We start from the raw sequence: 26819 nt of genomic DNA on the forward strand, positions 1-26819 counted from the left end.
AGCTGAGAGCCTCACCCTGGGATTCCTTAGTCCTAGCCTCCAGAGCGCGAGAATCCGCTCCTTGTCAGCTGTTCACAGACCTGGCTTTATCATTCATCTCTGCTGCTCCAAGGTGGGGTTTAGGTGAAGCTCTGACCGAGGACTTCCCTTTATTCCCTCCCCAGCTAGCTTGCCAGTGATGACTGACATGCTGCTTGGTGCTTCCCTCACTCCTCTCCTGTTTGTGGCTAAACCGTGCATTTGGCATTCTACCTGATTTCCTGTTTTGTCAGTCATGTCAGTGGGGCAGAGAATTAAATACATAGGCTTATCTCACCTTATTCATTCAGGATGCATACTGAAAGTCTCTATAAAATAAGTTTAAAATCCCCTGGCACTGAATACAACTTTCAAACACATGAAATTTGGACAGAAGCCCAGAAGGAATCAGGCCTTTTCGCTCAGAGCTCAAAGCCACTGTATTAATTTAGATGAGGAAGGAAACTTCAGGAAAGTCGCAAATCTGATATTCTGGGAATTGATGGAAGTTTCATCTGCATCAAGCCACAGAGCAGCCAGTGTTTTGGCAGCTTTGCTAAAGAGGCTCATATTTTGTGGACAATTTCTGTGTCTTTCGTGATGACTTACAGTTTCAAAAAGAAAGTGATGTTTGGTCCTAACATAGCTCTCAGCTTGCTTGTAGAGCGTCTGAGGCAGTAAGGTGTTCATTAGAAGCGGTGCAGGGTCAGTGGGGCCTATCTCTCATCAGGTAAGCGGCTTAGAGCAGGGGTTGGCAAACAGCTATCTGCCACCTGTTTGGGAGAGGCCGCAAGGTAAGAATGGTCTTTACCTTTTTCAGCGGTTGAAAAAATTAGAAAAATAATACTTCATGACATGCAAAAGAATATGAAATTAAGTCTTGTTGTCTATAAATCAAGTTTTACTGGAGGAAAATCACATTTTTCTGTTCATGTATTGCATGTGGCTGCTTTCATGCTACAGTGACCGAGCTGGGTATATCTGACAGAGACCATAAAGCATGTGAAGCTTTAAACATTTACTGTTTGGCTTTTTTAGAAAAAGTCTGAGGATTCCCCGCTTAGAGCTTTAAGGGGCGGTGGAAATATTAGCAGCGGGGAAAACTCCTACCCAGCAATTTTATATCCATAGGATGATCTTTCCTCTCTGTGGGTTGAAATGAAGAAACTCAGAATTTCATTTTGAGCCTGTTGACAAAACTGGCAAGATCTCATCTCTGCCAACACCTTATCCTTCCTGTCTTTGCGGTGGTGGTTGAGACGTGCTCGCAGGGGCATTTTAGCAGGTGCAGTTCAAGCCAGAAGAAAGATGACAGAGTAGGGTAACCAAGTTACAGCCTGGATATGCATACTTTCTAACAATTTCTGCAGATTTCAATCACTTATGGTATTGTTACCCATTTTCTAATTTTGTACCTCAGCTATGATGAAGAATTGGAAAATAGGCTGTGATTTTTCTTTTTTTTTTCTCTCCAAGCACCAGAAACTTTCAGGGCCTTTAGAGAACAGTATAAAAGGCTTTTGGGAAAGCAGGTGTTAGAAAGACTCCTAACACATCCTCATCCAGTTTATTGTTAGGGAATTAGAAAATATTTTTTTGAATATTTTTCAGATCACATTTTAAAATGGCAAAATGATGTATTTGAAATGTGTAAGAATCAGGTACTCAAACTTCAAATAAGTAAAATGTGAGCCTCCACCTTTCCACTTATGCTTTCAGTTTGAAGGGTGTGTGCACACACGTGGGCATTAAAGATAAAATCATAGAGCGCCTGGATGGCTGTCGGTTAAGCACCCGACTTCGGCTCAGGTCATGATCTCACAGTTTGTGGGCTTGAGCCCCACATCAGGCTCTGTGCTGACAGTGGGGAGCCTGGAGCCTGCTTCAGATTCTGTGTCTTCCCTCTCTGTCTGCCCCTCCCTCACTCACACTCTGTCTTTCGAAAATGAATGAATGTTAAAAAAAAAAAAAAAAAAAGATAAAATCCACCATGAGTTCAAACAAATACTTTCCATTTAAATTCAGGGTAATAAGGCTTTAGTTAACTTCTTTGACCTTACACCTGTATCTTTTCTCTCATGCGGAGAATCCAGTTCTCACTAATGAGGGAAACGATAGACTGTTCTGTCATTACTCATGTGCTTTATCTCACAGTGTGTAGATATACAGTGATCTCACAATACACATATCACATACCTCCAACAACATGGCACCTAAAAATAGCTAAAATTCTGGTTGTGGTTCTTTGTGTCCTTAGTGTAGATTCTACTAGGGTGTTTGTTTTTAGCTTGTTTGTTTAGTTTCTTTTCCGTGTTTTACTACTAGAGTATTTTGAAGTCACTTGGAATCATTCCTCTATGTAGTTATGCTTACTACCCAATGATACACATTTAGGTTCGTTTGTTTTATTGTATTTTCTGGTTTTTTTTTAAATTAAAAATGTAATTTTCTTACACGATTACTTAGTGAATGATTTACGTAGTTTCAAGACAGATCTACAGAATGTGGCTTATTCAGAGGTGTCAAGATTCTATCCTATCCTTTCCACCCTATTTCCTCCTTCTATAAGTAACCATTAAAAAAAAAAGCACCGTTTTTTGTGTTTTTTACTATAAGAAGATACATATTTATATTTTTTCCTCTTTTTCTTTTTTGTTTAAAGTTTATATATTTATTTTGAGAGAGAGAGAGAGAAAGGGAAGGGCAGGGAGAGAGGGAGAGACAGAATCCCAAGCAGGCTCTGCCCTGTCAGTGCAGAACCTGACCCAGGGCTTGACCTCAGGAACCGTGAGATCATGACCTGAGCCGAAATTAAGAGTCAGACGCTTGGGGTGCCTGGGTGGCTTGGTCGGTTAAGTGTCCGACTTCAGCTCAGGTCATGATCTTACGGTCCGTGAGTTCGAGCCCCGCGTCAGGCTCTGTGCTGACAGCTCAGAGCCTGGAGCCTGTTTCAGATTCTGTGTCTCCCTCTCTCTCTCTGCCCCTCCACTGTTCATGCTCTGTCTCTCTCTGTCTCAAAAATAAATAAAAACGTTAAAAAAAAAAAAAATTTAAAAGAGTCAGACGCTTAACTGACTAAGCCATCCAGGTGCCCTGACTTCCTTCTTTTCTTAAATATTAACATACTCTACACATTTTCTACCTCTATACTATGTGAGTATAAAATATATATGTGATATACATATTAATATATTGGAGTTCAGTTCAGTTGTATTGCTTTGTTATATTTAAATAGATAAATAAGGCTTTTATGTGAATAATCTTTTACTATGTGGTCTATTTTATTAGCAACCTTTCTTTTTTATAATTTTTTGATAACTATGAAGGTTTGTACTCTTATCTTGTCTTCCTGTACACTAATATTTTTAAAAAATTCCTAGTCTCCCCTTTCTAATTTTCTCTAGGTCCCCTACTGTAAGCAGTACTGAAATTAACTAGTAACTTATTTTTTTCCCCTCATTTTCTCTATTTTTAAGCATTGGAAGTAATATTCCTTTAATCTCAGTTAATAAATAATTAAAACCTTATTCTACTTAGCATCTTCCCTCCCCATCCTCCTCCCATTCTTGAGAATTATACTTGATTTACCTTGTCAGAGTATATATTCATTACATAATGTATTCTTTTTTATTTACTTATTAAAGATTTTTAAAATTTATTTTTATTTTTAAAATTTTTTAAAGTTTATTTATTTTTGAGAGAGAGAGAGAACGAGCAGGGGAGGAGCAGAAAGCGAAGGAGACACAGAATCTGAAGTAGGCTCCAGGCCCTGAGCTGTCAGCACAGAGCCCAGTGCAGGGCTTGCACTAACAAACCATGAGATCATGACCTGGGCTGAAGTCAGATGCTTAACCGACTGAGCCACCCAGTCACCCCCATATTCTTTTTTATGGCTTAATCTTAGTTCTTCAAGTAAATATAGATTTAATGCCCACTGATACATTTTATATCAGTGTTTCCCAGTCATTTTGATTGTCTGAGGCTCTTTTTTCCTACTAGATTCCTCTAGAAAGGCTCGTGGGGCCAATATTCCTTGTCTTTTGCATGCACATTACAGTGTGTGGCCTTTATTTGTGAAAGTCGGTTTGATTTGGTAGATAATCCTTGCCTCACATTTCTTTCCTGTCATATCTTAATTATGCTGTTATTGTCTCCTGATATAAAATGTCACTTTCACACTCTGATGGCCATCTAATATTCCTGTCCATTTAAATGACTTAGTCTTTTTTTCTGGAATGACCAAAAGATTTCCTTCTTTTTCCTTTGTTGTTAATTGTCCTTGATCAAAATACAGAGAGGCATCCCTACTTCCCAGAAGAGGTTATCTGGACTTGTTGTGTCCCTGTTTCCTTCACTCAAAGATGTTGTTAAGGAACAGAAAGAAGGTGGTATCAGTCCTTTGAAACTTTACTCATTTGCTCCTCTTGTACTTCATGCTTCCTTATAGGGAGTAGTTGTTGGTGTATAATCCAAGACTCTCCCTACACTGAATTCTTGTAAGCTTCTCGGTGGAATCATTTTTGAATTAAAAGCGGTGCTGATAACTGTAGAGTCGGAGAGGTGGCAATCCGCGGGTGAAGTGAAATGTGAGGACTGTGTCTACATCCTGGGTCCCCTCCAGACAGCTGGCACTCACACCGTTTTGATGGACTCCGTGGTAGAGCGGAATGGATGTCATGCTCAGTACTCTTTCCAGATGTCCGATAGTAGAAGTATTTCTTTAAAAATCCTCTGCCACCTTTGAATTTTGGATGTAATAGTTATCTTTTTCTTGAGGATTGGTCTAGAGCAAGACTAATGCAGTATACTTTTGTGCAATTAGTTCACGTTTCCTCTCTGTCTTCACTTTCCCCTACTTAGGATATCTGCTGGTATGTGGGCTTTCTTCTAAGCATTTGGGCTGGCTTTGGAAAAAAGAAAACTGTAACAGTCAGGGCTCCTGCAGTCAGGCATTTTGGAAGTGGTTACTTCAGCCTAATAGCTGTTACCCAGATAGCCAACAACGTAAGTTCTCATATCACTCTCATATCCTATCTTTAGAGAACACCCACAGAATAGATTTAGGCAAAGGAGAGAAATATGTATATTGGGAGGACGGGACTATACTAGCTAAGAAAATAAATAGATTAAACTTCAGCTGAGTTGAATAGAGAATTGGTTATGGCTCATAAAGTTTGCTAATTCCCTTAATCTTTCACGAATACAACTATCCCTGAGTCTTATGGACACTCTTAAAAGGCACACTCCAGAGTGTCTGTGATGAAGTAAAACTGAAACAGAATTTTAATGAAGCCTGCTAAAACAAAACAAATCCAAAAAACCCTCTTTGGATATTGACGGCAGCGGCATATCAAGATACTTGCAAATAAACATGCTAAAAATAGTAAATGGCAAAAGCTAATAACAATAGTCTCTGCCCTTTGGATCTGCCCCTGCTCCCAGTGACCTTCACTGTTCCCCTGGGGCCCACTTTCTGTCACAGGAGCCACAGAGCAGGCCAGGGCTTCTGCAGTAGGGGAGGACAGAGGACCTCTGTATCACCTCTGCATAGAGGGACAGGCCCCAGGAATATGACGTTGCTCAGAATGAAGAGACAGAAATTAAAGAGTTAAAAATTGAATTTTATCTCTGAGACTGTTGAGCAACATATGATACTCCAATCTTGTATAAATGAAAATGACTTTATTTTTAATTATTGGTATATAGTTCATTCTTTCTTAAACACAGAATAAAACATGAGAAAAATATTTCAAATTGTATTCATACCTGTGTGCCATGACATTTTGCAGTTGAACTTCCAAAAAAACCACCTTAAACCTAGCTTTCTAGGAAGTATGTATTTTGGGGCTGGAACGATTTGGGGAACCATCCAATTAATCTGTCATTACACCAACGAAGCGACAAGGGCCCAGAGCCTGCAAGCGATTTGCTCAGGTCACACAGTTAGTTAGTAGAAGATCTGGGGTTAGAACCCAGGGTTCTTTAGAACTAATGGACTTTTTCAAAATGGCTGTTTTTAATTTTTCCTTTTTACATATTTAAGGATTCATAAATTGTTAGAGCCATATGAATCTTAGAGATCATCTAATCCAGCCTCCTCATTCCCTACGACCCCCTCATTTTGTAGAAGGAATCAAAGCCCAGATACAGATGAGGAATCTGATCACACAACTTCATAGGAAAGAAACAGTTAAATGATTTCACTCATATGTGGAATTTAAGAAACACAACAGATGATCTTAGGGGAAGGGAAGGAAAAAGAAGATAAAAACAGGGAGGCAAACTATAAGAGACTCTTAAATACGGAAAACAAACTGAGGGTTGCTGGGAGGTGGGTGGGGGGATGGGCTAAATTTGTGATGGGCATTAAGGACAGCACTTGTTGGGATGAGCACTGGGTGTTATACATAAGTGATGAATCACTGGGTTCTATTCCTGAAGCCAAGACTACACTTGTATGTAAACTCACTTGAATTTAAGACAAACAAAAAAGTCATCTCCAATGAGGAGACTTAGTATAAGAGCCTGAATGCATAAAAGGAAAGCGATTTTCTTTGGTGACTGGATTAAAGTCTGCTTTCAAATAAAATCTCTTAGTTGAATAAAGTAAAATAATCTGTTGACAACAATCTCAAAAAGGAAGGGATGGGGGTGCCTGGGTGGCTCAGTCAGTTGAGCATCTGACTTCGGCTCAGGTCATGATCTCACAGCTTGTGAGTTCGAGCCCGCATCAGGCTCTGTGCTGACAGCTCAGAGCCTGGAGCCTGCTTCGGGTTCTGTGTCTCCCTCTCTCTCTGCCCCTAACCCACTCGCATTCTGTCTCTGTCTCTCTCAAAAATAAATAAACATTAAAAAATTAAAAAGAAAAAGGGATGGCTTTTAACAGAATTAATTTTTTTCAACTTATAGTTACCACAGAATTCCTTTAACTATCAAGCGGTGTTTCTGTCCTTAAAACGTTAACTCATTTATCCACAGTTTCTAAGAGAAAGCATTTCTTTTATAAAGCAGTGTTAAACAAACCGGTGACTCAGGTAGTTAGAGTCGCAGAGTTATTCACAATTGGCATTTAGCTGTGAATTGTCCTCGTTTTTTACCTGCTTGTAATTTTGCATCTGTGTATGAAGGATATTTGTTCCCTGCCTCACAATTTACTAATGTTTATTTAGAGGCTGAGTGATCTGTACTTTGCTTGAGACCTTTCTTCTGGTTGTCACAGCCGTAAGACTTAGAAACTAAGCATAATAGTTTTGGGGGTTTTTTCATTGGTCCAGTTTACTTACTTAAGTTGCTAATGATGATATAAAAACAGAAATGCATATTACCACTGAAAAGAAAAACCAGTAGGATTAAGTGAAATAAATAATAATAAACTGGAGTCTAAAAGCTTTTTAAAAAATTAAAGTTATTTTGTTTTTCCAAAATGGATTGTATTATACATTTCAGTTCTCAAATTAAAATTAATGATTTATAATACATCTTAAATTATATTATGTAAAGTTCTCATTTATTAAGTACTTTGTGGAAGCTACAGATATTGATGATATATTGTCTTCCAGTAATTTATAACATTATCTGCATAAACCTTTGGGAAAATCTTTGTGACAAGGACTTATTTACAAAGGCTCAGGAAGATGATATAAGCTTGAACAAATTGAGGAGCAAGAACAACTTTAAATATTTTATTTCTTAGAGATTAGAATTGATTTTAGTGGACTTGACATTTTCTCCCTAAACATAGTTTTTTTCCAGGCGTGTATTTAGGAGAGAAAGTTAGAATATAAATTGAAATAATATTTAATTTTCTCCCTGACATGTATAGTGTAGGATGGCTTCAGTGAAGCATGGCAAGTTATAGCTACTGGAAGTCCTAACTTCATCTAAAATGATTATGACTCTGTAACCAGCTTTAGGAACACACAATCTTGATACCCAATAATAACAACAAGAATTTATTTTTATCTGTAAACATTTATTGAATGCTTATTATATCCCAGGTACCAATATAAGTTCTCTATGTGTATTAAATCACTGAATCTTAATAATAACCTTAAGAGCTAGACCATATTAATATTCTCATTTTACAGATGAGGAAACTGAGGTGTGGAGAAGTGAAGTAATTTGCCCACAAGCACACAACTAGCAAGTGGCGGAGCTAGGATTCAAGCTAAGCAGGTTCCCACCAAGCATACTTGTAACTACCACATTAGGGCAGTGGTTCTCTAGGTATGGTCTCTGGGTCAGCAGCCGTAGCCATCTTCTCAGTGTGTCCTCACATGACTGAAAAGCAGAAAGCCACAGAAAGCCCTACCTCCTAATTCCATCAAATTGGGAGTTAAGATGTCAACAGGTGAATTTTCGGGGGGACACAGACATTCAGTTCTTAATACACACTAAAATTTGAGAACCACTGCCTAGATTAAGTATTATTCTCTCTTTGTTCAAGGGCCAATGGTGCAGTAGTAGAGATAGTCATGCAAGCACATGATTGTGATCAATCTAGAAAGTACAGTAAAAGAAGAATATATTAAGTATAGTGGTGGTTCAAAGGAGAATGTGAGGGAAAAAGGAAGGTTTTGCTTTTTGAACCTTGAGAAATTTGCACTCTAGTTTCAGAGGTAGATGATGGGCAGTCAGTTCCAATACTCATAGAGTGTTTTGGTTTTGCTTGTTTGGGGTTTGAACAAACAGTGACTTCAGACAGGTCCAAACATTTTGGCAGGATATCAACATCATCATTGTAGCTACCCTTTATCTTGCCCACCTTCTGGCTATGATAGTGCCTCTCACATGTATATTATTCTTGGGATTGATGGTTACATTATAGTCAAAAGAGATCTTTTAGAGATACCTAAAGTAATAATGTATTTCTCTTACCTAGAAAAATAATTTAATGTTAGATTTTTAGAAAGGCCGGTAATGATACTTCAGTAAAGGTACCCATTTTATTTATCTACTAGATCCAAAGGAAGCCTACTAAAGTTACAGTCTCTTTCTTTAGGCTATAAGAGAACTGAGCATTACAAGACACTCATAGCTTGTGATATCTAAATCACTTAACCCATTAGGTGAGTCATCCCTTATTATTCAGGGTACAGTATTTTAGAACTCCTTGCAATAGGGCTTCTAGGCCTAGACAGGTTCTTTGCACTTTTCATTCTGCTAGAAACAGGGATTAGACATAAAGAATGGGGGCTGTCTACTCTTTGTAACATCTTCGAAGAGATGGCCCTGATATTGCACCACTGTTTTCAATCACTTAAAAGGCAATAATTCAATTATGGCACCCTTTATATAAGACCTGCCATTGCTTTCATTCACTTCCAGGCCTGACACAAGTAAATCACTTCGATAAAATCCTTTTTTCTTCTCCCTCCTAGGGATGAAAATAAGTAATGATACTAGTGATCTACCAAGGACAAAGTGAATATAATGTTCTTCTTATAGAAAAGCAAGGAATTTTATAAGGCAGTGATTCATTATGTTATTTGGGAAATGATTTATCAGGTTGTGTATGTGAAAGATGTTTAAGTGATTTTATGCAAGGAGATTATTAGAGAAACAAATACTGCATTTTGTTTTTGAGTTTAAATGCTTGGATAGAACAGCTTATATGCATAGGATGGGGAGAGGAATATACCTCAGAGATATACCATCCATAATGGGCCTATTGATGGCCATTCCTTTTAACTACACAAAGAGAAAATGTTTTCTAGGGTATTTGAAGCAAGTTCCTTGGTGAACATAACCACCTATGTTCATTTTAAATATTAACTGTATGACACATGGCTCAGACTAAAAGGATATCCGCTTGAATGTATGTTATACTTTTAATTTTAAGGATTGCTAAGCTTACTTGACTATTTTCTTAATGACCCAGGTTACCCCAAAAGACAGTAACTCTCTAATATTGTAGTAAAATAAGTCCTTGAGTAAGTGACATCTGCTGTTAAGGTTGTGGGGGTCCAACGTTACCAGAATGTGGACATATAAAAGTTAAAATATGTGACAGTTGGGAAATTGGTTAATTAGGGTCCCTGTCCTGCCAAATTATCCTTTTCTATTAACTTCTGCATTTAATATATTTACTGGTGCCTCTTAGTACATGATAAACTATTTTCATTTCAACAAGTCTAACTCAGAGGATTAAACAAGTCTGTATAAGAGATTTTTAAAAATAGGTTACACTTTTAACAAGCAATATGGACTCACTTAAGCTTAACATTTTATCTTTTATGATAGGTATAATTTTATAGAAGGACTTCAGATAGAGGCGCCGGGGTGGCTCAGTGTGTTAAGCATCAGACATCGGTTCAGGTCATGATCTCACGGTTTGTGGGTTCGAGCTCCACGTCGGGCTGTGTGCTGACAGCTCAGAGCCTGAAACCTGTTTCAGATTCTGTGTCTACCTCTCTCTCTGTTCCTCCCCTGGTTGCACTCTGTCTCTCAAAAATAAATAAAACATTAATTTTTTTTTAAATACTGCAAATAACACTCTAGTCAAGTTCTCTGCTGACTTTAATATTCTGTCAACAAGAAGAACCCTCTAATTTGGATCTCATTGCTCTGAATTAAGATGATTCAGATGGGTAGATAAATTGGAGAAAAATATAATCTAAGAAAATAAAATATTTTACCTGCTTTAGGTATACTTTTATAGGTTACTATGTACCTCCTATGTGCCAGACACCGTTTTGGCCAGTGCAAATACCTTATCATATCTAATCCCCATAGTTACCATTCTTAGCACTAGTCCCTGCTTTATTCTTCCATAGCACTATTATCATTATCTAATGTGCTTCATATTTTTCTTAATGTCTCTCTCTCTCTCTCCTCTTGAGCCTCCTTCCCTGTTAGGGATTTTTATGTTTGCTTACTGCTATAGAATAGTGCCTTGTTCATAATAGGTACTCAATAAATATTTTTTGGCTGGATGAGTGGCCCTGTAAGGCTAGTATTCTTCTCAATTTACAGATGAAGAGAGGTTAAGGAAGTAACAAAACTAGAATGTAAAAATAGTTCTAGGTGGTCCACCTACTCATCTCTCCATTCATCCATTTGATAAATGATTTTAAAGCCCATGACATTTCCAATATACTACTCTCTACCTTCAGTGCATTTACTATATTAAAAAATCAGCATGTTAATGACAATTTTTATCAATTCATTATAGTAAATCTACCAAGTATTGATGTTAGTTTGGCAGTTCTTTTTGTTCATTGGTAGGGTAGTATTTTCATGATATTTTTATAATTTCTATTAATTTTGAGTAAACAATACATATGCCCAAAGTTCAAACGGTACAGAGGAGTATATGGCAAAAAGCATCCATCACATACCACTCCTCTGTTCCTGAACTTGTGTGCCCATTGGAGTCACTTGGGGAGCTTTGACAATTACTGTAGTCTGGGTCCCACCCCAAGAGATTGTGGCTTACTTAGTCTGTGTGTGTGGCCTGGGATTTGGAATTTTCAGAAGATCCCCAGGAGGGACTTTGCTTCAGGTAAAGTAGCAAGTATACTCTCTTGCCTTAAATAACTAAGAAACACATGAAATATATGAAACATTTTTTATGACATTGGGCATTAGGCAACAAAAGACAGTAATCCCCAAGGGATGGGAATTAAATGAGGTAAGCCTTATGATGGCACCAGCTTTATAGTCTAAGAGAGTATCTAGGTCATGGCACAAGGATGGAGAATACAGGCAGAGCTTGGCAGATTTCCTGAGGTTAGCAGTAGGAGCTTAGAGTCTGATAAGACTAAAACATTGAGAATGCACAGGATAGATTATAGGATAGGAGAACTGCAGAGATCTTCAGGGGATCCTTTGGGATCCCTCTTGAGTGTTCAGCTGACATCTGATTAGCATATGCATCTGAGGAAACTACCAGAGGCTGGGAGTAGAAAATCTGAAAAGGCACTGTTGGTGGGAATGCAAACTAGTGCAGCCACTCTGGAAAACAGTGTAGGGGTTCGTCAAAAAAAAAAATTAAAAAATAGAACTACCCTACAACTCAGCAATAGCACTACTAGGAATTTACCCAAGAGATACAGGAGTGCTGATTCATAGGGGCACATGTACCCCAATGTTTATAGCAGCACTATCAACAATAAATAGCCAGCACTATAAATAGCCAATTTATAAAAGAGCCTAAATGACCATCAACTGATGAATGGATAAAGAAGATGTGGTTTATATATACAATAGAATACTACCTGGAAATGAGAAAGAATGAAATCATGCCATTTGTGGAAACATGGATGGAACTGGAGTAGTATTATGCTGAGTGAAATAAGTCAGTCAGAGAGGACAGATATCATATGTTTTCACTCATATGTGGATCTTGAGAAACTTAACAGAAGACCATGAGAGAAGGGAAGGGGAAAAAAATAGTTACAGAGAGGGAGGGAGGGAGGCAAACCACAGGAGATTCTTAAATACAGAGAGATAACAAACTGAGGGTGAACGGGGTGGGGGGGGGGATAGGGAAAATGGGTGATGGGCATTGAGGAGGGCACTTGTTGGGATGAGCACTGGGTGTTGTATGTAAGCCAATTTGACAATAAATTATATTAAAAAGAAAAAAGAAAATACTTGAAAAGATTAGAGGAAACACTGCCTAGTATTTATACAAGGGTGGGAATAGCATCTAACGGGTGGACTAGAAAACCTTGTGATTTGCAGGGCATTTGATAGAATTCTCAGAAAGGTTTTGCGTCAGTAGTGAGGAAAATTTAATCCTAGACTAAACAGTGTTCCAGTCTTCCCTCAGATATCTTGAAAGCAAGACCCAAAAGGATCAAATTATTTCCGAGTAACTTAATTATATTCCAGAACAAAACTCAGTAATATTTATAGAAATACAAAAACACCCAGCACCCAACAAGATAAAATTCATAGTCTGGCATCCAATAAAAAATTGTCAGAAATGCAAGGAAATATGCAAGGAAAATATGACCAATAATGTGGTTATAAATTTATCAGTTGAAAATAAAACTGACACAAATATTATAATTACTAGACAAAGACATTAAAACAATTATTATAACTATTTTATATATTCAAAAAACTAAATACAGACATGGAAGATGTCCAAGAGATTCAAATCAAAATTCTAAAGATGAAAACTACAATGTATCTAATGTATAAAATGTATTAATCCCACTGGATGGGATTAATGACACAGTAGACATTGCAGATGAAAAGACTGGTAAACTTGAAGACACAGCAATAGAAACAATCCAAAATTAAATGTAGAGAACAAAGAGAAACTTTTAAAAATGAAGAATATCAGTGAGTTGTGGGAAAACTTTAAGCAGTCTAATATATGCATAATTGGAGGCCCTGAAAGGTAGATGGGAGTTGAGGCATAGGAGAAGAATTATGTTTAAGAAATAATAACCGGGGCGCCTGGGTGGCGCAGTCGGTTAAGCGTCCGACTTCAGCCAGGTCACGATCTCGCGGTCCGTGAGTTCGAGCCCGCGTCGGGCTCTGGGCTGATGGCTCGGAGCCTGGAGCCTGTTTCCGATTCTGTGTCTCCCTCTCTCTCTGCCCCTCCCCCGTTCATGCTCTGTTTCTCTCTGTCCCAAAAATAAAAAATAAAAAAAAAAACGTTGAAAAAAAAAAAAGAAATAATAACCAGAATTTTTCCAAGTTTAATGAGAATTTAATGACAACTGGAAACACCATCCAAAGAAGCCCAACAAACTCAATCTCAAAAACTTGAAGAAATAACATGAGGGAGGGCACATCATAATCACATTGCTCAGAAGTGTGATGAAGAGATAAAAATTGAAAGCAAGCCAGGGAATTAAAGACGTATTACATTAAAGACATATTACATTAAACATAAGGTGAGAGTAGATTTCTTGTCAGACAACAAAGTAAATGAGATGGTAGAGCACCATTTTTGACGTATGTGTCAACCTAGAATTTTACACTCTGCAAAAATAACTTAAAAAAAAAGAATAAAATGAAGACATTTTTCAGGTATACAAAACCTGAAAGAATTCACCATCATCAAACTGTACTACAGATATGTTAAAATAAGTTCTTCAGGTAGAAGGAAGATTAGGTGTCAATCTGGATCAATACAGAGAAATGAAGAGCAGTGGGAATGGTGACTATAAGGATAAGTAGATCAATTTTTCCCATATTATTTACATCTTTTAAAAAATAACTGTTTAAATTAACCATAATAATATAATGTAGGATTTATGTAAAAGTAAAAGGTTTGACAAGAATGGCACAAAAGATGGAGAAATGGAAATATATTATTGTAAGTCTTACAGTGTACTTCAAGTTGCCTAGAAGACTGTAGTAAAAAATATTTACTATAAGTACTAAATCAACCACTAAAATAACAAAAGTAAGTTATAGCTAATAAACCAACAAAGGAGATGAAATGAAATAATAAGAAACAACCTAAAAGAAGGCAAAAAAAAAAAAGGAAAAGGTAAATAGCATATGAGAAGGTAGGATGCAAATAGGTGATAAAGATGATAGACTTCAACCTAAACATATTTATAATCACATTAAATATAAATGCACTAAATATCTCAATTAAAAGGGAGAGATTGTCAGTTTGGATTAAAAAGCAAAATCTAAATATATGCTGCCATATAAAAAATGTGCTTTATATATAAAGACACAAGTTGAAAGTAAAGCAATGGAAAGAATATACCTATATTAACACCAATCAAAAGAAAACTGGAGTGACTACATCAGTATCACAGATTTCAGAGCAAAGAATTTACCGTCGATAAATTAGATCATTTCATACTGATGTAGGCATACCACATTTTATTGCATGTCACTTTATTGTGATTTGTGAATACTGCATTTTTTGTAAGTTGAAGATTCAAGACTTCAGTGGAGGAAGTAATTGCTAATGTGGTGGAAATAGCAAAAGGACTAGATTTAGAAGTGGAGCCTGAGGATATGACTGAATTGCTGCAATCTCATGATAAAACTTTAACAGATGAGAGGTGCTTCTTATGAATGATCAGAGAAAGTGGTTTCTTGAAATGGAATTTACTTCTGCTGAAGATGCTGTGAAGATTGTTGAAATGACAACAAAGGATTCAGAATATTATAAACTTAGTTGATAAAGCATCAGTAAGGGTTTGAGAGTATTGATTCCAATTTTGAAATAAATTCCACCATGGGTAAAATGCTATCAGATAGCATCACATGCTACAGAGAAATCATTTGTGAAAGGAGGAGTCAATCTATGTGGCAAACTTCACTGTTGCCTTATTTTAAGAAATTGTCATAATCATGCCAACCTTTAGCAACCACCACCCTGAAAAGCAAAAAGATTGGCTTGCTGAAAGCTCAGATGATGGTTAGCATTTTTAAAAAATGAAATATTTTTTAGTTAAGGTATATATATTACTTTCTTTAGACATAATGCTATTGCACACTTGATAGACTACAGTGTAGTGTAAACATACCTTTTATATGCACTAGGAAACCAAAAAATTCATTTGACTTTATTGCAGTATTTGCCTTATTGTGGGTGTTCTGGAACTGAGTCTACAGCATCTCTGACGTACGCCTGTAAAGGTTTTAATTCATGGGGAAAACATGCAATCCTACATATTTATGTGCCTAAGAGACCTTCAAAGTATGGTACATGAAGCAAAACTGATAGAATTGTAAGGAGAAATAGAATAATACACAATTATAGTTGTAGATTTCACTGTCCTCTTTCAAAAACTGGTAGAATGAATAGACAGAAAATAGGTAAAGATACAGAAGATTTGAGCAATTTTGTTAACCACCTTGACCCAAGTGACATTTATAAAATGCTCCATTCTCTATCAGCAGAATATACTTTCTTTTCAAGTGCACACAGAGCATTTACGAAGATAGGCCATACTCTGTGCCACACAAAGAGGGTCCCAATAAATTTAAAGGCATTCAAGTCACCATACAAAGTATGTTCTCTGACCACAATGGAATTTTATTAGAAAGCAATAGCAGAAAGATAACTAGAAGATTCCCAAACATTTGGAAACTAAATAACATATGTCTAAATAACCCAAGGATCATGGGAGATATCAAAAAGGAAATTAGAAAATATCTTGAGCTGGGCCTCCTGGGTGGCTCAGTCGGTTAAGTGTTTGAGTTGGGCTCAGGTCATGATCTCGCACCTTGGGAGTTTGAGCTGCACGTTGTGCATGCTCTGTGTTGACAGCTTAGAGCCTAGAGCCTGCTTCAAATTCTGTGTCTCCCTCTCACTCTCTTTGCCCGCGCTCCCCACGTCCCTGCTCAGGCTTTCTCTCTCACTCTCTAAAATAAACATATTTAAAAAATTAAAAAAAAAAAAGAAAATGTCTTGAAATGAATGAAAATGAAAATACAGCCCACAAAACCTTGTAGGATGCTGCTAAAACAGGAAATTTATAGGCTACATTCCCATTTTAGAAGTGAACAAAGGTCTCAAATCAATGACTTCAGCTTCCATCTCAAGGAACTAGGAAAAGAAGAGCAAATTGAACCCAAAGTAAGTGGAAGACAGGAAATAATAAATATCCGAGTAGAAATAAGTGAAATAGAAAACAGGAAAACAATAGAGAAAATCAGTGAGACCCAAAGCAAAGAAGATTAATAAAACTGATGATCCTGGAGCCAAATTGATTATGAAACAAAGGGAGAAAACACAAATTACCATTGTTAGGAATAAGAGGAGTAACATCACTACAGATTCTACAGATACCAGAAGGAGGGATAAAAAAGCAATATTATGAACACTTATAAGTTCAATAATTTAGATGAGATGGACAAATTCCTTGAAGACAAAAACTACCAAAACTCATTCAAGAAGAAACAGATAATCTGATGGTTTTGAATTTGTAACTAAAAATATTTCTGCAAAGAAAAAAAGAGATGTGAAAGCATAATCCTTTTAAAAAAAAAATACACAGGAATATGGGTAGCAGCTTCATGTGTAACAGTCAGTGATTGGAAACAAGGCAAATATAGATCAAAAGGTGAATAGGTAAACTATAGTATACACTATGGCTTGGAAAACAGAATGCTACTCAGAATAAGAATGAACCATTGATATATGCTCCAAAATGACGAATCTCAAAGTAATTATGTTGAGTGGAAAGAAGCCAGATAAAAAAAGAAACATGAGATATGATTTCATTTTATATGATTTTAGAAAATGCAAACTAATCTGTAGGGACAGAAGTCATATTAGTGGTTTCCTTGGCAAAACTTGTTGGGATGGGGACCAGGGAGCATGAGGCACATGAGGAAACTTTTGTAGGTGTTAGGTAGTTTATCTTACTTGTAGTAGTGGTATCATGGTCACATCAGCTTGAAGTGGTCAAATTGTACACTTTAAATATGTGCCACTTGTTGTATATTATACCTCAATGTAATTTTTCTTTTTTTTTTTTAATTTTTTTTTTCAACGTTTATTTATTTTTGGGACAGAGAGAGACAGAGCATGAACGGGGGAGGGGCAGAGAGAGAGGGAGACACAGAATCGGAAACAGGCTCCAGGCTCTGAGCCATCAGCCCAGAGCCTGACGCGGGGCTCAAACTCAGGGACCGCGAGATCGTGACCTGGCTGAAGTCGGACGCTCAACCGACTGCGCCACCCAGGCGCCCCAATTTTTCTTTTTTAAGAGCTCCACGTGTCTCAAATGGATTTGTGACAAGTTTGAAAATCAAGACAAAGTTGGGAATCATTGCTCCAGTCCCTCAGGTCCCTGGTTCCACCCTACAGAGATGACCTATTCTAGGCAGTTTCCTGTTCTGAAACTGGAACATTCTGGAAATATTATTTCCATATATTATATATATATATATATATAGGCATATGCAAACATATATTCCCTGTTTTAAATTCACAAATGGTGGGGTGCCTGGGTGGCTCAGTCGATGAAGCATCCAACTCTTAATTTAGGCTCAGGTCATGATCTCATGGTTCATGGGTTTGAGCCCCACATTGGGGTCCATGCTGGCAGTGTGGAGCCTGCTTGGGAGTCTCTCTCACTCTCTCTCTTTGTCCCTCCCCTGCTCATGCATGCTCTCTCTCACTGATTCTCTCTCAAAATAATTAATTAAAAAAAATTAAATTCACAAATGGTAGCATACTTTATACATTTTTTCTGTAGTTAACTTTTTCACTTACTATATCTTGGAGTTCATTCCATTGCAATAAATATGGAATGGTTTCACTTTTTAAAATATCTGTATGTGAATCTATTGGGTATAGATCCCAGTCATTGTGACTGCCTGAGATTGGTACTATATGCTTATTTTAAAACTTTTTGGAAACAAAGATGTAACTGGATAGTTGCTAGAATTAACTTTTCTTTTAGGCTTGCTTTTAAATCCTCATTTGCAAGCTACATAATATGACAAAACGCTTTCATGAAACTCTGAGTATAGAAGTTTTTTAGAAGGCCAAATTCACTATAAGGCAATATTTTTTTTAGCAGTAAAGTCTGTATATCTATGTGAAATGTTGACAAGTACTACATTTTGAAGGTTATTATGACATTCTTTTTGCTTTCCTTGTCCCCTCAATGTGAAATTTGGTGTTTGATTTATTCTTAATTCAACACAATTTCTTCAATTTTCTAATTCTTTTTTTGTCCTTTGATGGTTAATGCAGTGTTGGTCTTTAGGCTACAGCTATTCTGGAGTTGTATACTGTGTAAGCTACCTGTTATGAACTTCCATTTCCGGCGAAAAATTCTTGGGTTAAATTCTTTTTTTATTTAAAATTTTTTTAATGTTTATTTATTTTTGAGAGAGAGAGAGAGAGAGAGAGAGAGAGAGACAGAGACAGAGCATGAGCAGGGGAGGGGCAAAGAGAGAGGGAGACATAGAATCTGAAGCAGGCTCCAGGCTCTGAGCTGTTATTAGCACAGAGCCCAACATGACGCTTGAACTCATGAACTGCTAGATCATGACCTGAGCTGAAGTCAATGCTCAACCGACTGAGCCACCCAGGAGCCCCTCTTTGGCTAAATTCTTGCTGACTTTTTTTTTTTTTTAACAGCAGCAAGTGCAGCAAGTCAAATGGGTCAATACCAAAATAATTCTTGCTTTTAAAATTAATTGCATTCTTTAGTTGATAGACTATGTTTCAACAGGAAGACTACTTTCAAAGTCAATAGACCAATTTACTTGGGGGCCTCAATTTCCTAATGGCCATTTTATGTGTCCTTCACAGGTTTTCTATAATTTTCCATCTTAAAGAACAGGAATCTCAAATAGTCCATTATCCAAACTACCCATATTGTCATATAATCTATGTACTTACTAGATTTATTAGTGAGTATTGAGTCTTTTCATGACTAATGATATTCTGAACTTCTGGCTAGCATTTCATCAGATGTTGAATAAGTGCAGTTCATATCAGTTGAGTATTTGTTTTATATTCATTAGCCAATGAAGTCAGAGATTCATTGCAACTCCTCATAGGAAATTCACTCATTTTTCATTCGTTAAACTCTACATTCCTATAGTCTGGTGTCATAGGTTCTTGTTCACCTCTTTGTCCTTCATCTTATAGAATTTCAGGGGATTGTTCCTATCCTATGCAGTTATTGTTGCTTGTATTTATATGCCTGATGTCATGTTTCCAAGCAGTCTACAGTGGCACAAACACATGTTTTGAATGTCGTCTTTCTTGAAGCGGGGGGTCTTTTGGCTGAGAAGATAGTTTTACTGACTAGTAAATTATCTTTAAGACCCGTCTCCATCTCTGAGTACTTTTTAGTTTATTTAGGATCTGTTATTCTCTAACCTAGGGAAAGTGTGGAGAGCCTGATCCAAAAGCATTCCTATGCCCGCTCACCCATCCGTACCTATGGAGGAGAAGATGATGTGCTGGGGGATGAGGTTCAGACAACACAGAATCGAGGTAAGACAGCTTCTGGGCTACGTAACTGCTGGGAGCAAGAGCACCCAGAATGAGGAAGAGGCAGGTAGGTGATGAGACTCCTAGTCCTCAGCGTGCAGTCTGCCCCAAAAGTATTTCAGGAGTCTCTTGAGGAAGGGGCAGCCCTGGAGCCTGATTTTCATACAGGTCATTATTTTGCCTCTGAGTCTTTTTGTTCATTTGTTTAATTTTTTTAATGTTTATTTATTTTTGAGAGAGACAGACAGAGTGTGAGCGGGGGAGGGGCAGACAGCAAGGGAGACACAGCATCTGAAGCAGGCTCCAGGCTCTGAGCTGTCAACACAGAGCCGGACGCGGGGCTCGAACTCAAGAACTGCGAGATCAGGACCTGAGCCAAAGTCAGACGCTTAACCGTCTGAGCCACCCAGGGGCCCCTGCCTCTGAGTCTTAAGTGATTGTTCTGCCTGATGGTTTCCTGTGGTTTGTTTTCTAGTGAAAGGACACCCAGCCTCTGAGTCAGGGCTCAGGAGTTATTTGTCTGTGATCTACCACCAAAGAGCTATTAGACTTTGGGGGCAATCCTTTAGACTTACTGAACCTCAATTTTATCATCCGAAAATCAGGGACTATATCTGTTCCACTTATAAGAGGTTCCAGGAATATCTTACTAGGACCAATGACTAAAGTGGAAAACCCTTTTAAAAAGAAAATTTTCCTAGTGAAGGGCATTATGTAGAGGCAGTGGCCCCAGCGGTGACAGTAGGGGAGTACTGAAAAGTTCCTCTGTCCCAAAGACTCACAGAGGAGCCGTCTGCATCTGCGAGTCCAGAGAAGACTAACCAGACGGTGCTTCACGCTGAGCATAGGGATGTTTGTGTGAGCAGAGAGCCCTTTGTCATATTTTTATGTCCTTTCTATGGAATAGCGTAATCTGTCAAAACATAGGACACCTCTTATAACTAAATCCAAATGAACTACTGGTAATTATACAGCTGGCAAATCCAGCGTCAACTTTTGTTTAAATTTGTGGATGCTGTGATGTAGGAAAAATTATTCTTGGAACTAGAAAAAGAAGCTAGAAAAAGAAAAACATTCTTGTGGGTTTTCACAAGGCCTTTAGAAACCAAGTAGCTTTGTTGAGGCTCGTATGTCCAGCCTTCCTTATAGGGATGCTATAGAGTTTAGGACAGGTACCAGCTATTTGTAGCTCCTTTTGTTTTTTAAAAATTTTTTTAGTTTATTTTGAGAGAGAGAGAGTCAAAGAGAAAAGGAGAGAGAGAATCCCAAGCAGGTTCCACGCTGTCAGTGCAGAGCCCAACGTGGGGCTTGATGTCACAAACTGTGAGATCATGACCTGAGCCCAAATCAAGAGTTAGACACTTAACCAACTGAGCCACCCAGGTACCCTCTGAGCTCCTTCAAAGGGAATCCAGTTATTCCTTTCAGGCAGAATACTTGTATTTTGACCATTCTCCAGGAGCATACAGGCCATCTAATGAGTTAAGTCTTTTTCTGTTTAGTAAATTCTCTCTTCCTTATAGTATAAATGGTATCTTCTTATCTGGAAAGGTAGTTCTGGCTCATGGTTGATGTGTTTATCTTTTTAAATTGCAGATCTATTATATATTCTAATAAAATAAATCAATCTGCACAGATAATGTAATTCTTGATTTGCACACTGAAATAGAGTTTCTAGTCTGATGAGTGGTTTTTTGTTTCAGGGTCGGCCTTTACGACATCTGATAATTTGTCCCTCAGCTCCTGGGTCTCTTCTTCTTCCACTTTTCCTGGATTTCAGCATCCCCAGTCCCTCGCTGCTCTCGGCACCAGCACAGCATCCATAGCGACACCCATTCCTCACCCTATACAGGGCTCTTTGCCACCGTACAGCCGACTTGGGGTGCCTCTGACCCCGTCGGCCATTGCCGGCTCCATGCAGGGGAGCGGCCCGACATTCCCCTCCTTCCACATGCCCCGGTATCATCACTACTTTCAGCAGGGGCCTTATGCTGCTATCCAAGGACTGCGCCATTCCTCCGCGGTGATGACACCATTTGTATGACTCTTCTAAACCTAGGAGAATCCAGATCCAGAATGTGCAAATGGGTATGAAATGTGGGAGAGGGTGGGGTGGGTGGGATGTGGGGTGTGGAGCAGGGGCTCTCCAGGAGACATGGGACCTATTAAAGAGGAGAGCTGGACTCACAATAAAGCCTACTGCTGAGGGAATGCACCACAGACCAGGACTCATGTGTAGCTCGGAGAAAGCTCTTGGGTTCAAGAGAGAATCAGTGTCAAGTTCTTAGCCAGCCTAAGTCCTACAACCAATAGGATACTAACTTACCCAGAAAATTGAATAACGCAAGGCAGAAGAATCTGAAGGTGCATTATACCTAGCAGTTAAAAATGCTGTGTCAGCGCAGTAATGTATAAAATCAATGTGTAGAGGTTATCTTTCTGCTTTCCACAGGTTTAAAGAATCTTCAAAGAGGCAATATGTATAACATACCGACCATAATGCATAATGACTAACTTAAGTCCATTTCTCTCTGAGGAAAATGAGAGCCAACAGAGAAATATTTGTAGTGCTGAAGCTTAAGCATGTTTAGTTTTCCTTTGTATTAGTCTGCTGGGTAAAGGGCTGAGATAATGCTAACGCATCCTATTTTGTGGATGAATAGATGGTAATGACCTTACAAAGCTCTTTTTGTAACACTGAAGGGCCAGTATCTGACAAACTCTTTCTCAGTCTTGTCTTTTTCTTCCTAATTCTCTTTCTTGCAATGACTTGCCATTTACATAGAAAAAACCTATATACAATTTTGAAGCAAGAGGCTCTATGTGTTACATTACACAATTGAGGTTATATTTTTCTGGGCTGCATTCTAAGTGCACTGCTGACTCATTCACTGGGGAACACTTCTAAAGCCTCTACATGATGACACGGGAGGCTTTCTCTCAATCTGCAGTACCAAGATGGTTGCCCTGTCCTGAAAGGAATTTCTCTGCCATGGGTACCAAAGGCCCCTTTAGTTTTACTTCAGCTTTGGGAGACCTTATGGATGGTAAAACACACCGGGCCAAATTCTCATTTTTGGTAAATCTGCTTTGTTATTAGATTAGCTGTTACCACTGATTGACAAAGATTTATGAATGACCATTCTGAATGCCCGTATAGCCACCACTTAACCTATGTTCATGAAGCATTATGAGTCATACAAATGATTTGTCCTTCTTTCTTACTGTTCTGTTCAGTGACTCCGTTATCATTTTCCTAGTCCATTATATGAAATTGTATGTCAACTCAATGACTCTCTGACTGAAACACTGGCAGTGTTTATAAGTCAATCCAAAGTATTTATTCACTTTGAGTTCTTATTGTTTTCTTAAACCTTCCTTTAATGTTTAATAATTAACTATATTTTAATTATATATAATCTCTATATTTAGGGGGCAACATGTATCTAAGCATTTGAAGTCAGGGTAGTATTTGGCATTTTGCAACTTTAATAAAGTTTATAGTCCTTCAACTTTATAATGCTTTCTAGCTGTAAGATATAACCTGTCTTCTTTAGAAAACTCTCCACAACTCTATTTTATCCTAATTAAATTTTGTATCTACTTTGTTCTGACTGCAAAAGTATTAAATCTGTTAAAAGAGATGGGAAATATCACTGCTGAGAGTAGAGAGGGGGGTAAATGCAATATACTTATCAGAGTGCATGGGGTTTTATTTAGTTATTTTGTTAGGCTTTTTCATATCAAATGCCTTTCTTGGGCATTTCTAGTCTATGAAACAAGGCATAATGGCATAGCCTGTCTATGTGATGCCATTGTTGTTGGACTTTGCAATTGTTTTTCTCCACTGTGTCCCGTGGTTTACTTATGGAGAAGCATGGACTGTGCTCCCCAAGCATCTCAAAGTCCTATGGCAGACACTGTAGGCTAATTTCTAACTTCTTGCATGTTATGCTATAGTATCCACAGGTAGTTTGTTTTCAAACACAGCACAGATGTGCGTTTATTTAAAAAAAAAAAAAACAGCTATAAGTAATGTTTAAGTATCCATAGAGCTTAGGATAGGGATTTGATACTTAATAGTTGGCCTGCTGCCAGTGCTCCATTTACTACACAGTACTGCTGCTTAAAGCAGGAGTAACAAAACTAGATGCTATTTAACATGATGCTACTCGATATTCTGGTAAATTACTGGTCTACTACAGTGAATCTGTATCTGAGTTTTCTTTTCAATGAGAATGAAAGCATCATTTTAATACTATTTAGACATTTTCCCCAACTGACATATCTTAAAGTAGGTTTGTTTTTGTAATATGGCTTTACTTCAGTATTTCCTGACTTCATAACTTTATTTGGTAATTATGCAATATAAAACTAAAAATAATTAGTGTGCTTAGAGAAAAGCAAAGACTGAGATACCAAAGCATGCTTTTGGGAAATAACACCTGAAATTCTAAATTGGATTTTTTTTAAAAGTATTTGGCATTATTTGAAAGAGGAAGAAAAAGCACAAGTGACATGGAACTTAACCTGTGATCAAAGTCACCCTAACCGTGAGAACCAAGGGTAGAAATTTACCCCAACCCCAGGGTCTTTCTAAACTATTCTGGTTGCTGATTCTTACTGAACTCCTCAGGTATTTAAGATTTTAAAGTCTAATTCTACCAAAAGTAATTGCAAGAACTAGATAGTTAGTGGGAAAGCCAATCGAATAATTAAGAGCATGAGTTGCAGACCATTTGGAATAAATGTAGGGTCCCCTCCTGCCCCCACCAGGTATATCACAGTATCAAAAAGCATGACTAATGTGCAGTGCTGCTACAAAGAGGCCCTTCCAGAACTGCTTTGTCTAACCTGAAGGAATTAATTTATAACTCCATAGGTTCTGCGTATGTGATTTGTTTTTAGAACACATCAATAATGCTGAGTAAGTTCAATTATTTCTTTTACTTAACAAGTCTTCCCCCTCCTTTGCCGACCCTTAGCGGTATGTAAGTAAAATCTCTCCATCTTGTGTCTAACATAATCACAAATTATTAGGTTATAAGGTCTGCATTAATGAATTTAGGTTGCACCGCTGGTTTGAGTTTATAACGAAGGTTTGTTGTTATTCCTAGCAGGTGGGCACAGAATGGGAGATATTAAGAAGATACTGAGAAAAACCCTGTGTCGGGCTATACTATAGAAGTTACATTAACTTCTGGGGTATTCCAAGGTCTCCCCCCTCCCTCACTCTCATCCACATCTCTGTCACTGTGCTTCTCTAGCCACAACATCTCCTGCCCCCCCATGCAAAAAAAATAAAAAGGACACCCTCCAAAAGGCCAAGAAAAAGAATTTTTAGAAGAAAAGATCACCATTCCCATACCTATGAATTTTTCAGAGAGATGTTGGGATATTTAATCCATTTCTGAATTTCATGTTAGCTTTTCAGGCATCTTGCTTATATTTAAGCTGAACCATATTGAGAAAAATGAGCTTCAAGAAGGACTTTACCACTCCATTAAATATGCAGTCAAGCTTAGCCATGACTCAGCAACTAAAGTTCAAAAAATTCAGTTATGTAATGTGCCAGGGTCACATGCTACAAGGAAAACAATATTTTTACTCAATCTTCCATTGACTAAGTAAGGAAACTGTTTTTGTTATTAAACATGTATGGAATTGATAATTATTAGAAACAAAACAATATTATACTGTAAATCTAGACTGGAAAGAAATAAAGCACTGGACAGAAAGATTTTCAGCTGGCTCCTTTAGGCAGCTTGGGTGGAGGATGGATTTTACATGTTTTTATATTATTTCAGAATGCAAGGATTTTATTTTAAACAGGCAAAGAGAAGGTTACAAATTCTTAAACGTTTAGAAAACCATAAAATAATTTCTTCACTACTATTCCATGCCAGTTATAAAATATTCTAACACTTATCTTTCTTTGGCATGCTTAAATATGCAAAGTTTCATTTATAAATATTGGTAGGCAAATAATCCATAAGTATTTTCTCACTCTTCTTTCTCTATCCCTTCCTCAATTCCAATCCCCTTCCCTGATAATAAGAAAATAAAAACATTGGTAAAATAATACATCTGGACAAAAAATACAGTTTGGTATTTTACTTCTGAGACATTAAAATACGTGTTTAGTTGTGGTTTTTTTCCTTATTTTCAGAAACCTAAAAAAACCCTTTTATTTCCTAGAGGATAAAATTGGATATAGCCTCTTTAGTAGACTCTATCACAGTTATATCGTTTGCTGTGTCCATTTGCTTTAATGAATTGCGTGAGAACAGTCACTGTAATGAAGTGTGTGTGTTGGGGGTGGGGGGAAGGGCATGGGAAATGTTTTATGAAAAAAGAAGTTATAAGCCTAATACTATGAAGTAACACCTAATGAAGTTCTTTTTAAGTGCAATATATTTATTTCTGCTAGAAATGTATTATCAACATTATGTAATATTTGAAGCATTACATGTTATTTGTAAACAGCTTAAAATTATATATTACCCAAAATTGTACAGAAGTACAAATGTGTGGATATTAATTTCTTTCATTAAAAATGGTGTGTTTTGATATATATGCACACATTTACACCTTTAATTATCTTACACACTTTGCTTTGTGACTTTTGGTTCTGTTTCCTCACCTTGAAAAACAACAAAAAAAAAGGATTAGGTAAGAGTAGGGGTCATAGCTGGCCACTCCCAGTCCAGACACAGCCAACTGGATTACTGTACAGGGTTTGGGTTTTGTCTTTAATTGTATTTGGAAGCCTTTAGAGAAAACAGCGCTCTTAAGTCCCCACTGGTTCCTATTCTCCTACACCTAGTCCCCTCACTCATTTACTCCACCTGATGAAATCTTAAAATTACGGGACTTTGCACCTCTCTGTATGGAATGATACTGA

The 26819-nt window shown here is 37.6% G+C and overlaps 1 protein-coding gene across 1 annotated transcript in view; it reads left to right on the top strand.

Moving 5' to 3' along the window:
- Positions 1 to 26491, top strand: part of TBX20 (T-box transcription factor 20) — a 61624-nt gene extending 35133 nt beyond the window's left edge. Inside the window, exons 7-8 of the mRNA XM_025929896.2 lie at positions 19806 to 19918; positions 21619 to 26491. Of these exons, the coding sequence (XP_025785681.1) occupies positions 19806 to 19918; positions 21619 to 21959 (454 nt within the window). The 3' untranslated portion in view covers positions 21960 to 26491. The remainder of the gene's footprint in view (positions 1 to 19805; positions 19919 to 21618) is intronic.
- Positions 26492 to 26819: the final 328 nt, after the last annotated feature.

This window comes from Puma concolor, chromosome A2, assembly GCF_028749965.1.
Source record: "Puma concolor isolate L17-30 chromosome A2, mPumCon1.1.hap2, whole genome shotgun sequence".
NCBI lineage: Eukaryota > Metazoa > Chordata > Mammalia > Carnivora > Felidae > Puma > Puma concolor.